Raw genomic sequence first — 12,157 nt, 5'->3', positions numbered from 1 at the left:
CTGCTTTCACACCCATATAGGCCAGAAAAAAATACTATTGAAAAAAAAAAAAAGGCTAGTTATTCTAACGCTGCAGTTTTTGGGCACTCTTATTCACCTTAAGTAGTTCTCACCAGCAAATGGGTTTTTAAGCCCTGAGCACAATTCCTCTTCTTTCAAAACAAACACACACACCTCTGCCTCAAAAAAACCCAAACCTAAACCCTCCAACCTAAGCCAAACTAAAACAGTCTTCTTTTTTCTGTTTTGAAACACCATGACTTAGGAAATTTAAACACAAACAAACAAATGAAATGCCCCACCCAAGTCACTCACCCAGCTTCTCCCACTTGGGGCATTGTGAAATAATCAATATAACCATCTAAGTCCATTAATCATTTATCTCCAGATTACATATGTTTCTTTCTTTTCCCAAAATTTCGTAGTATTTTGTTAATTCTTTCTTCAATAAGCTTTTTTGTTTTCTGACTACTGCTACCCATGCCACATCCTTGCTGAAAGGATCTTTTTCCAAGATATTTCAAATATCCATAGCCTCTTAGCAACACATTCCAGTTTGTTGTGTAGTTATTAATGCAAACATACTTTTTTTGTGGCTTACAAGCGTGAATTATAATACTAATATGAAAAATATCAGACTATGTTTCCATAGCTGACAAAACTCCATCCTAGTGGTTTGATAGTAAGAGAAATATTTCTATTGTCTACAAAAATATGGTTAAATGCTACTTTTCCTCAGAGTTGTACCACAGTCCTGTGAAGATGGAAGAGTAAGAAGGCTATATAAACATCTCCATTCTCTTTGCTACATGGAATGTAAATAGTATAGTCTTATTGACCCTATCCCTTTGGGCAGCCAGTTCATGACAAAACAGTCAAAGTGACCGTTCCTTTTGTCCTTTTCAGAATTGCAACTGCTTCCTCATGGGTTACCCCTTCTAAACTCTGCCCGTTCACAGCAATGATTTGATCCCCCCTCTTCAGGCGTCCATCTTCTGCTGCTGCACCCTGAAATGATACAACATATAATTTCAGACTCATGTATTTCTTTTTCTCCCTGCCACACTGTCATTAATGGTCTGAATAAGATGGGTTCAGTGCACAAAATCCCTTTAAAACATTTTTTATTTTCAGTGATACAAATACAGTGAATTGTAGTGCGGGCTGCTGATGCTGCAGTATTCCCTGTCCTGTCTAAGCTAAATATCTAGAAATCCTTTCTACTGGATTTTTAGATACCTTTAACCCTGTTCATCCAGCTAATATAACATTTAAACTCTACCATCATAGTTTCAAGACCTGATGAAGAATCAAAGCCCAACTCTCTACTCTGATTTGCTGAGAATCTTGATTCCAATTTTTTCTGACTCAGGGCTGTTTCCTAGGTCAGTCCAAACTATCCAGTCCAGGTCAGTACCTGAACTGCTTCCAAAGGTCCAGACTGAGTTCAATTATTTTATTTTGGTCTACCTTCCAGACTTTCAGTCAAAATATATGAAGAAAATACTCTCTGAATATAAGGCAAGGGGGCTCTTTTTTCTAAGTATGTGCATAATTCCAGTTTTCAGAGTTGAAGTCTCAGTCCTACGCAGAGTCAAATGCATTTGGAAATTTTGAATCCTTCCCAGATTACAGTCTTCAAATGTGCAAGCACATTTTGACCACCACTTGCACTAAGGAAGAAAAGCCATGAGAAACTTCTACAATCCTTTGGCTTCAAACTCAGGCCTTGATTTAAGATAGTAGCTGCTGTGAATTAACTAATAAATGGTCTGACTGAACAAATTTACACTCACCTTTGCAAACACTGTCTTCACATAAATGGGTAAGTCTCCATGGGGACTGCCGTAACCTCCCACAATACTGAAGCCTAGGCCATCTGGTCCTCTATCCAGAGTAATGGTCTTGTACTGAGGAGGCCTAAGAAAAGCAAAAAGAGCATTGGGATGCTGTCTGAACTTACGATTTAACATGCTGAGCATTCAACAAATGAAATTCTTACTTTCAAGCCAAGCAATACACTTCCCTTTCCATTATAACTACAAAAACTTCTATTATACTGAACTGGCTATTTCAGTTCATGTAAAATATTATAACTATCTTATGTCCTCATTACTACTTTAAAGTAGCTATTTCAAACACCTCCTCCACCCAGCTCAGATCCCAGTTATGACAGCCATGTCCCACCAACGAGTGCTTACTAGACGTTCTGTCTTTCAAAATAGATCTCTGTGGCTAAACAATTCTTTCCCTGTTCCTAGAAGAGAAATGCTTCAGACTTATGACAGAGTCTGAAGCAAGACTTGTTTACATAGATGTGCCTTGCAGTGTACCAGAAGTATACCGTGCATACTAGAAAAGTTCATTGCTCCTCAGAGCCCAGCGCTAGAAAGCACATTATAGCAACAAGATACCACTGTAGAAAGGGCCCTACTATTTAAGTCAGAGAAAAAACGTTCTGGATGTATCGATTAATCCCAGCTACTAAGGCTCAGTGTAACAAAACAGGCTATATTTATGAAGAAATCAAATCACAACATAACTCTACACAGGGACAAAATAAAGTAGCACAATGAATCACAGAATGAAAACTGCAGAGGACCTATGGCTTAGAGCTCCCCTGTATACCAAATGTATAAATCATGATTAAGCCAAACAATTCATCCATTATTGGCTAGACTATGTAAGTTTTTTAGGTGGAGATCGCCCTAAAATAATAAGCTACAGAGGTTGTATATTCTATAGTTACTGACCCTAAATCATCCTGAAAGATGCTGGTTGAAGTTAATCCTGCAAATGAAACATTGGACATAGGTGGATCCTGCTGCTGACCAGTTATGACGCTGACTTCTCCTCCAGCTACAACCTAGGAAGAGATTTCATAAACAAGTAAAATGAGAATGATGACACTAAAATAATTCATTTCAGCATCTGACAAAACAGTGTTCAGAAAACATTCCAAATGTCACTGAAGATTTTTTACCTGCAACTCAATAGTGCCTGAAGCATTTTTTAAGAGACTAACAGCTTGGGAGTGAGTCATGCCCTCTGTAGACGTTCCACAGATGCTAACAATCCTGTCTCCAACCTGCAGAAGAAAATGCAGAGAATCTAACTATCAGTAAGTTTAGTTGCATACATTTACTTGTCTGTTTATTTCAACAATAGCAGATCTGTGTATTTGTATTTAGCCACATATTATGAAGGTTTAAGAATGGCAGGTCCTGTTTTTAACAAACTTGATCTCTTTCTATGACAGGTGACCCACTTGTTGGATTGAAGGAAAGGCTGTGGATGTTGTCTACCTTGACTTTAGTAAGGTATTTGACACTGTTGCCCACAGCATTCTCCTAGAGAAACTGCTCTTGGCTTGGACGGGCATATGCCTTGCTGGGTAAAAAATCATTTGGATGGTCGAGCCCAAAGAGTTGTGGTCAATGGAGTTAAATCCAGCTGGCAGGCAGTCACAAGTAGCGTCCCCCGAGGCTCAGTACTGGGCCATTCCTATTTAACATTTTCATCAGTGATCTGGATGAGGGGATAGTCTGCCAATGACATGAAGCTAAGTGGAAGTGTCGACCCACTTGAGGGTAGGGAGGCTCTCCAGTGGGATCTGGATAGGCTGGATCTCTGGGCCAAGGCCAATCACATGAGTTTCTAAAAGGCCAAATGCTGAGTCCTGCACTTCGGCCACAACAACCCCCAGCAGCGCTACAGACTTGGGGAGGAGCGGCTGGAGAGCTGCCAGGCAGAGAGGGACCTGGGGGTGTTGATGGACAGCCGGCTGAACTTGAGCCAGCAGTGTGCCCAGGCGGCCAAGAAGGCAAATGGCATCCTGGCCTGTGTCAGGAATGGTGTGACCAGTAGGAGCAGGGAAGTGATCACGCCCTTGTACTCGGCTTTGGTGAAGCCTCACTTTGAGTACTGTGTCCAGTTTTGGGCCCCTCACTACAAGAGGGACACTGAGGTGCTGGAGAGGGTACAGAGGTGGGCTACTAAGCTGGTAAAGGATTTGGAGCAGGTGTCATACACGGAATGGCTGAGGGATCTGGGGCTGTTTAGCCTGGAGAAGAGGGCACTGAGGGGAGACCTTATCACTCTCTCCAACTACCTGAAATGACGTTGTAGCGAGGTTGGGGTCGGTCTGTTCTCTTTAGCGGCAAGTGATAGGAAAAGGGGAAATCATCTGAAGTTGAACCAGGAGAGGTTCAAAGTGGGTATTGGGAAGAATTTCTTTACTGAGAGCATTGGAACAGACTTACCAGGGAGGTGGTTGAGTCACCGTCCCTGAAGGAGTTTAAGAGATGGGTAGGGGTTGCGTTTAGGCACATGGTTTAGTGGGACATGGTTTAGTTGACAGGGCTAGGACAAAAGTTGGACTTGATGATCTTGAAGGTCTCTTCCAGATGAAAATGTTTTATGATTCTATGATTATCAGTGATATAGAGCAGAATAAAAAACTTAGCTGCTGTTTATGGTACATTTTCTCTCGAAGGTAAATCCTTTTTGAACTACATAATGACTCAACACAAAGGTAGAAAACTCAACCATCGCAAGCAGCAAATCACACTGGTTTACTGTATTCATTGTGAAAAAAAGAAGACACTTTACAAGATTGATCCTAATATTCTCAAAATATATAGCATGTAAAAAAACAGATGCATTTTGCACATCACCTACAGATAGACAGAATGAAGTAGCATAGCATCACCAGAGATTTTATGTGTGAATTCATCTTGAAATAACACGGTCCATTTTCCAAGGAGCATGAGTCAAGTTCAGTCACCTCTGATACAGATTGGATACAATGTGCGCGTAAGTGCTGTATGAGGTAAGGTCTCCCACTTTAACTCAGAACCTAAAGAATACCATCCCTATGCTAAGGCTGATAAGGACAGAAAACATGAGAAATAAAGCAGGCTGCACATATAGCTGCAGGAATGACCAGCATGCTCATCAGTGGAGCTCACTACGGAATTCATCATTATGACTCTCTCCTTTTAATTTTCACAGGCTGACAACCTCTATGATCCAAGACCGCTTTAGGACTTCCTTTCCAAAGTCTTTATCTTTCAGCAATTATATTTTACCACACTACCAATCTGTGTTACTATTTCATCAATCCAAACAGCAAAAATTCTTGTCACAGCCAGAAGCACTTACAACTATATCATTAAACTGCTGATTTACTGCCTGTCTAGAGTAATCACTGTGCAATACCTGTGCAGTCGTTACAATCTTCTTAACAATTAACTTACTCTGAGTTTCTGAGTCTGAGCTGCAACACCATTCGGATGCATCATGGCAATAAATATAGGAACATCTCCAAGAGGACTTCCTACGCCTCCAGCAATGCTCACTCCTAATGAATCTGCAGGGCCCTGTTATTGTAATGAGAAAAGATTAGATTTTTCTGGAAGGAAAACAAATACAGAGAACTGTAGGCTTATTTAAAAAAATATTAAAGCCTCTGTCTTATGAAATCAGCATTCTTACATGTCAAGTCATTTTTAAGCTAATACATTTTGCATCATTTAGAAGAAGCACAGAAAGCACAATGTGTTTCTACCCATCCTTGATAGGTGTCAATTTACTGACTAAATTGCATGTTATATCTTAACCCAACTAAATACTTATAAAATGCAGCATTCGACCTTAATGTCAGCATAGAAAGTCTGGGCAAGAAAACTCTTGAGACGGGATTGTTTGTCCTTCATATCGTCTGTAACAGCCTCCTATTATGAACCTCCCAAAGACTAGAACTAATCTTTATGCTCCCCCAGCGTCCTGCTGTTGAAGAACAAAACTAGCTGTTAACTACCGTACACCACCTTACTACCAAACCATAAAAACTACTATGGTAAACTGTAATTTGAAGATTCTACCATAGAAAAAGAATGACTAAATACAGTCAATGTAAGCAAATGAACTAGATGCCAGATAAAGTCAAATAATTACAGAGATTTGGACAATCAGCAGCAGTCTGTGACTCACATTTCGTGCTCCTTTAAATAAGGAAATCAACTGAATTTCATAGCTGAAAACTTGGTGGCTGACCATGTAAGAGCCTACCCTTTAAAAGTATGTTTGAAGAAAAATATGAAATACTAAACAATGGGCTTGCACATTCGGTTCCCCTGACTTAACTGAAACAGAGTCTGGACTTAACTCAGTCTGGTAACAGTAAAACTAGGTTCCATTATGTCTTACTAATCCTTCTTGCTTTCAAAACAGGTCACAAAATGCAATAGCATAAATCACTGATTTTACATAAAAATATAGGCAGTGGAGATCATACAGTCTTAACCTGAAAAGACAGGCAACCTAATTAGCTATTGCCATGTCAATTCCCCTCTCAAAATGATTAACTGGGTCAGACCTCTTCCCTTTTGTAAACCCATCTATTGACAACAAAACTTGTTCCTGATATATACCTCTTCATACTGTAACTCACCTTTTTGATTTCAACGGTTCTTAGTCCCTGTATTTCAGAAGCTGCTGTCAAATGAAGTAAAAAAAAGATAAAAAAGTTAAGCCAACATTTTCAGGAAACTTCTCCATTGCAGTTATCCAAATTACCATGATGATTCTAGCTTTCTGCTGGCATATTATAGATGTGTTTTAAGCAGATTTTTGAAGTGGTTATCATTAAATTAATAGACTTAAATACTTATAGAATGGGTGAAAAAAAGTCATTCTTTCTCCCTATTTAAATAATGTCTGGAATAAGACTGGTAAGCATGCTCACATAGAAAAGGAAAAAAAAAGTATTATCTCCTAGCAATACCTTCTAAATTTGAGCACCAGACAGTTATTCCACATCTATTCTGATTTAATAATACTGTATCTGGATTTCTACGAATGAGACCTTGATTGAAGGCATATGTAGATTATACAGAAAATTATGGCTCAGTTTAGATTCTCAATATTTAGATTCTCAGTATCTAAACTGCTTGTATAACAAGCTGCTAGCTTCCTTTATAAAAAGCTATTAATGTACTGTACAGCAACCAAATCTGCAGCATTTTAATGTCTAAGGAATTACTTTCAGGAGTACAGCACATAATGGTAACATTTTATAGAAAGTGAAAAATCTCAGGTACTAGTTCAGATGTATAAAATACTAAAAGCACCAAAAAACCCCAACTTACTGGCATTCTTCTTTAGACCACTTTCAAAGAGCTCAGGTGCACTGGACCCAGAAACCAGGAAACTGAATGATGAGAGACTGCCACTTCCTTCACTGACCTAAATACAGTATCAGACTGAGATTAGAGAGCAGCTTCAGACACCCAGTTGATAAAAGTAAAACTGTAACCCAATTCAGCAGATCTTGCCATATTTCGCTTTTTCTGTGCCCAGTTAAAACTGACAGCAGACCTCTACATATTTCTTGGTCACTCTGGAGGACTCCTGGTTTGAAACATCATTAGACAGAGACTGCAGGCTTACAACCCCATGCAACACTCTGAAGTGCTGCTTCAGAGGGTCAGACCGTGCCCTTGTATTTGCACCTTCTACTACCTCACAGAGAGCTTGGGGTGCAAAAGCTACCCATGATTATCAAGGTAGTGACAGAATACAAAACACAGAGAGCTACAGATCTTCATGTATGCTCTCATGTTCACTCACTGCATCCGCTAAAACGAAAATTATGTTCTTCACTTAGCTTCACCTGCACAATTTCCAGAGAGATTTTCACTGTTTGGTATTGCCCATTTTGAAGAGAGCCAAACATTTCAGTCTTAACCAGTCTTGCCACGCTCATCTGAAACTGTTAAAGACTTGTCTTAAAACTATTTAACTTAGTACTTGACGATCTGCATACCCAGTTCTAGGGTAACATGTGAGCTCTCAGAAATACAGCTCTTACAACAGAAAATCATTATGTGAGCTGCTACCACATCAAGGACGCATTGAAATGCAGAAACTCATGTAAATTTGTAACACTGGCATTATATCACAAATAAAACAAATTTGTGAGAAGCCTGATGGAAACGGTGCAGGTTTCCTGCCTCTGATAACCAAGATTACGCTAAGATTATGCAAGGAGTGGAGAAATTCACTAAGTTTACTGAAACGATACTCCATTGCATGCCAAGCACTCCTAAAGTCACAAAGAGGTTTAAAGTCCTCTCCAACTTCTGGTATCGATAAGAATCAGAGCTCTCATTGCTTTCCAGGCTGGAGCCATAAAAAACAGATGAGGCAACACAGAAAAGCCATTCTGAATTACATTTTTGACTGGATTATGTCTTTAACAGATACAGCATGCTGAAGTGAACACACAAAATGGTTGCTGAAAAGCTGCCAAGCAACTAATCGTCTTCGTCTTGGATCATATATGTGGAAAATCACTGTCATCATAAATCTAATTATTTTTAGTTGGTTTCATTATTTAACCATTATCTCTTCTGAACTAAACAGTTCTACAGTTACAGACCTGGCTGCTCTGGGATGTTCTTCTCTCGGAGTGGAATGGTCCAGCTTTTATTCTTCCAACCTCTAGTCTCACCGTACCTAATGAACACTAAAGAACCAGTCACTTTTAAAACATCTCTTCTGTCTACAACACTAAAGCCTATGACAATATTTAAGTCACTTACTAAATGGTGAAAGAAGAAAAAAATATGGACAGAGGGGAAAATAACAATCCTTTGGTGAGCACTGAGTACACAGAGCTCATAGCAGCATCTGAGCCAAACTAAGTACACCATGATATTCAATACTGAGCAAGATACTAGGCAATATTACAATATAGATGTGAAAATTACACAAGCTAATTCTGTTACCTTTCATTTAAGAAGGTATAGTTCTGGCTTCTCAACTGTTATGTCAACATAAGCACTGAAAGTAGTGTCATATCTTATAGTATTAGTCATAACTTTGGTTGATATGACTGAGAACATGCTATTTAAACTGGTGGTTACTCATCTCTCTCCATTGCTTCAAATTATCTGTTACTCTGGATCCATACCAACGTAACTAAAGGAATTCTGGGCAGGATGTTTTCCAAACACCTATCTCTAGTTTAAGTGACAATTCTGCATCTGACTCTCAACAGAAAGCTGGATGATACGGACTGTTTGCACACTGGAAAATCCTTCCATTGCTCTTTAAGTTTTTAATTGTATTAAAATTAAAATAGTATCTTGATTAGTATGTATACATTTTCATTAAAGGCATGTCTCAGAAGAAAATTCACCTCGCAATCAAATATTTAGGAATCAAGACATTAGGTTAATTTTGGAAACAGGTAACTTATTATCATAAACATCATTTAGAAAACTGGACTTCGGAAATAACAGAAGTAGTGTCAAAAAGAGATTACCTATCTGCAACATATTCAAAGACAGAAATTCCAAAGTTTATTTTGTTATTTTGTTTTTCCTTCTTTCTTTCACTGGGAAGTCAACAGTATTAACTCTGGTATCCAAATAACATAAGTTTATTTATCACGCTTTAGCTGTATTACCCTAAGAGAAGTTCACGTATTTGTCAGAAAACTCACAGTAAGAAACAGATCAATATATCAAAATCAACAACAAGACATATCCATTCAAATGGGGGTTCTATACTTCGTATCCTTTTGGTATTCTCTCAGGGATGACACTTACTTACTACTAAATTGCTTTTTATGTTTTAAATAATATTGACTTCTCTATGCCCTGGTCTAGACTTGATCGAAGCTCAGACAAAACAATTCTCTTCTGCTTGTATGAATTGAGTTGTGTTAAAACTCATGGGCAACTCTTATCTGAAATGGAAAATTGAGGAAACAATCCATGTACCTAAAATTACCACATCTTCACATAAAATGCAAACTCACAAACGAGATTTAAAAGATATAAAGTGTGAAAAGTGCGAGGTAATACTTCCTGACTGAATTTGTGAACAAATCAATTCAAATTCAGTTTTATTATAGCTTTCTCTCTCTTCCTGAAATCTCCCATTTGATAAATCTCAAGTCAAATGAGGGGAAAAAATTACCAGCTTTTCACTTTTTTTCAGGGATACTCAAAAAAGAAACACTTTAACTGCAGATGGAATTCTCAGTCTGACGACACACTCTAGCGGTCTCAAGCTACTTACACTGGGATTTTCCAAAGATTGTAAGTAGTTTTCTAGCAAATTACATTTCAGGCAGTTCAAAACAATTTGCTCATAGAACTTACTTGTGAATGAAAACAGAACTGGTAACTGAACTAAAAATGGTGACTGCCTACACATGAGTGATCATGCTTTACTCCATTTACACTACGTGAACAAAACAGAACAATTTACAATAATATATTTGAAGTATTTTAAAAGCCTCATTTCTCAGGGCTAGAAAAATTAATTACAAGTACTGTTGAGTGGAATGAAATATTTAAACATGAATATATAAATGATAAGTGGTAACTAAGAATCTTCAATTAGATACTACAAAATACTTGTCAAAATGAAATAAACTTTCCACATAAAATGGCATTTTAATTTAGAGGAGATGTAAAAGTGCAGCATATGAAGAAATGCACTGTCCTTACATATCAGGTAAGAATGGAACCTAGACAAGTGTATTAACGAGTTCATTGTCAGAGCACAGATCCTGTTCTAGCATTCTCACTTATGGACACATGCTGAAAACACAGGGAAAGTGTTTCTACCTTTCATTTCTAGACACTCTTCCCTCAAAAAAAAACCCACAACCCAAGACATCAAAAACCATCAAAACGTAACAAAAAAGCTCGAGGAACTGTTCAATACCTGCAAAAATACACCTCTGAATGTGAGTGCAAAGAAGCTCGATCATGTGTCTATGTAGCCAAGAATCAGCTATGAGTAGTGGCTATCATATTTTTTCCAGTGGAACGGTTTTCCATCGGAAAATTCTGACTTGATGCATTCTTTATCATGCAGCATGAATGCCTCAAAACCCTGGATGGAAAACAGATAAGCTGGCTGACCAGCTGGACTTTCTGCCAGACCACAGGAAATGTTGTATATCAGACTTCATTCTGATTTGGAAATAGAGGGAGGACATCAGAAGCACAAAATTTATTGAAAACAGAAATTTTGGTTTCAAGAGCTGCAGACAGGAGTTTCCTTCAGTTGTCCTTCTGTGAAAGCAATTTCTTATACTAGATGCCTTGGTCACTGTAAAATGCATTATGGTATTTAACAGACGTAAGGTGACACTAGACATATATAGAGGAAAAAAGAAAAATGAACACTGTCAACTACTAAAGCAATCACTTTTTGGCACAGTTACTCTGAGGAATTCTCCATCCTTTCAAGTCAGTTCTGCATATTTTTTAAAATAAGTGAGATAGTTATCCACTTATCAGTTTGTTGGAGAAAACATAGTATTAAGTTTTCTGTTGTTTAGATAATGGTTTTCTGCCCCATAAACACATGGCACTCTGCTATTCCCATTTTCATCAGGCAAAGTATCAAAATTGGAATGCTCTAGACTTCAGGAAGCTTAAATTTGAATCCACAGCTCATTCTCACTGACATCTCAATAACAGTCTGAACTGAGTTTGAGGAAAAGCTTTCAAAACAATCAGGGACTCAGTTCTTCACTTTTATCCACCTTCTTTTTCCCCAATACCTTTAGCAAAGCTGCAACAGCCTCCTGGTTTGCATTTCGAACATCTTCTCCATTCACTGTCAGTATCTGGTCCCCTTGCATCAATCTCCCATCTGTATCTGCTATTCCTCCTTTGACGATGTCTGACACAAACACCCCTGTATCATTTCTGCAAATATAAACACGGATTTTGTTTTAGAGTATTGTTTGAGAGCCACTTTTATGGTTTGCAATTTGGAACACAATAAACATTGTCTCATTCTTCTGTGGGGTAACGTTAGGCTGGTTCCTTCAGATGGTCAATCAGTTTAGGCACAAAAATGCCTCCAAGCCCAAAGGATCTGAGCACCAGAGCCCCACAGAAACATAAGCATGCCAACCAAGTCCCAGACATTAACCTTCCAGGGGCTATCGTACCTTTTCCCAACAATGCTCAGCCCAAGGCCCTTGCCAGGCTTCTTTTGGAGCTCTATATTGAGTACATCATACATGTCTTCCTCCTTGTACTGGGCTTCATCTCTGTACACAGTCAGACGAACTTTTTGGGGAGTCTGTCGGAGGACGTTTATTGCTTCATCATTTGTT

General features: G+C 38.5%; 1 protein-coding gene across 1 annotated transcript in view; it reads right to left on the bottom strand.

Annotated features, from left to right (window-relative positions):
• Positions 1-585: 585 nt before the first annotated feature.
• Positions 586-12,157, bottom strand: part of LOC104270790 (multiple PDZ domain protein-like) — a 34,360-nt gene continuing 22,788 nt past the window's right edge. The window contains 9 exon segments of the mRNA XM_009865255.1: positions 586-1,008; positions 1,797-1,920; positions 2,754-2,866; positions 2,984-3,088; positions 5,259-5,381; positions 6,455-6,498; positions 7,152-7,248; positions 11,594-11,741; positions 11,990-12,157. The exon segment at positions 11,990-12,157 is cut by the window's right edge and continues 29 nt beyond it. Of these exon segments, the coding sequence (XP_009863557.1) occupies positions 862-1,008; positions 1,797-1,920; positions 2,754-2,866; positions 2,984-3,088; positions 5,259-5,381; positions 6,455-6,498; positions 7,152-7,248; positions 11,594-11,741; positions 11,990-12,157 (1,069 nt within the window). The 3' untranslated portion in view covers positions 586-861.

Source organism: Apaloderma vittatum, unplaced genomic scaffold, assembly GCF_000703405.1.
Source record: "Apaloderma vittatum isolate BGI_N311 unplaced genomic scaffold, ASM70340v1 scaffold4142, whole genome shotgun sequence".
Classification (NCBI taxonomy): domain Eukaryota; kingdom Metazoa; phylum Chordata; class Aves; order Trogoniformes; family Trogonidae; genus Apaloderma; species Apaloderma vittatum.
Note: the sequence above shows the minus strand (reverse complement) of the source record. Positions and strands in the feature narration are given on the sequence as shown.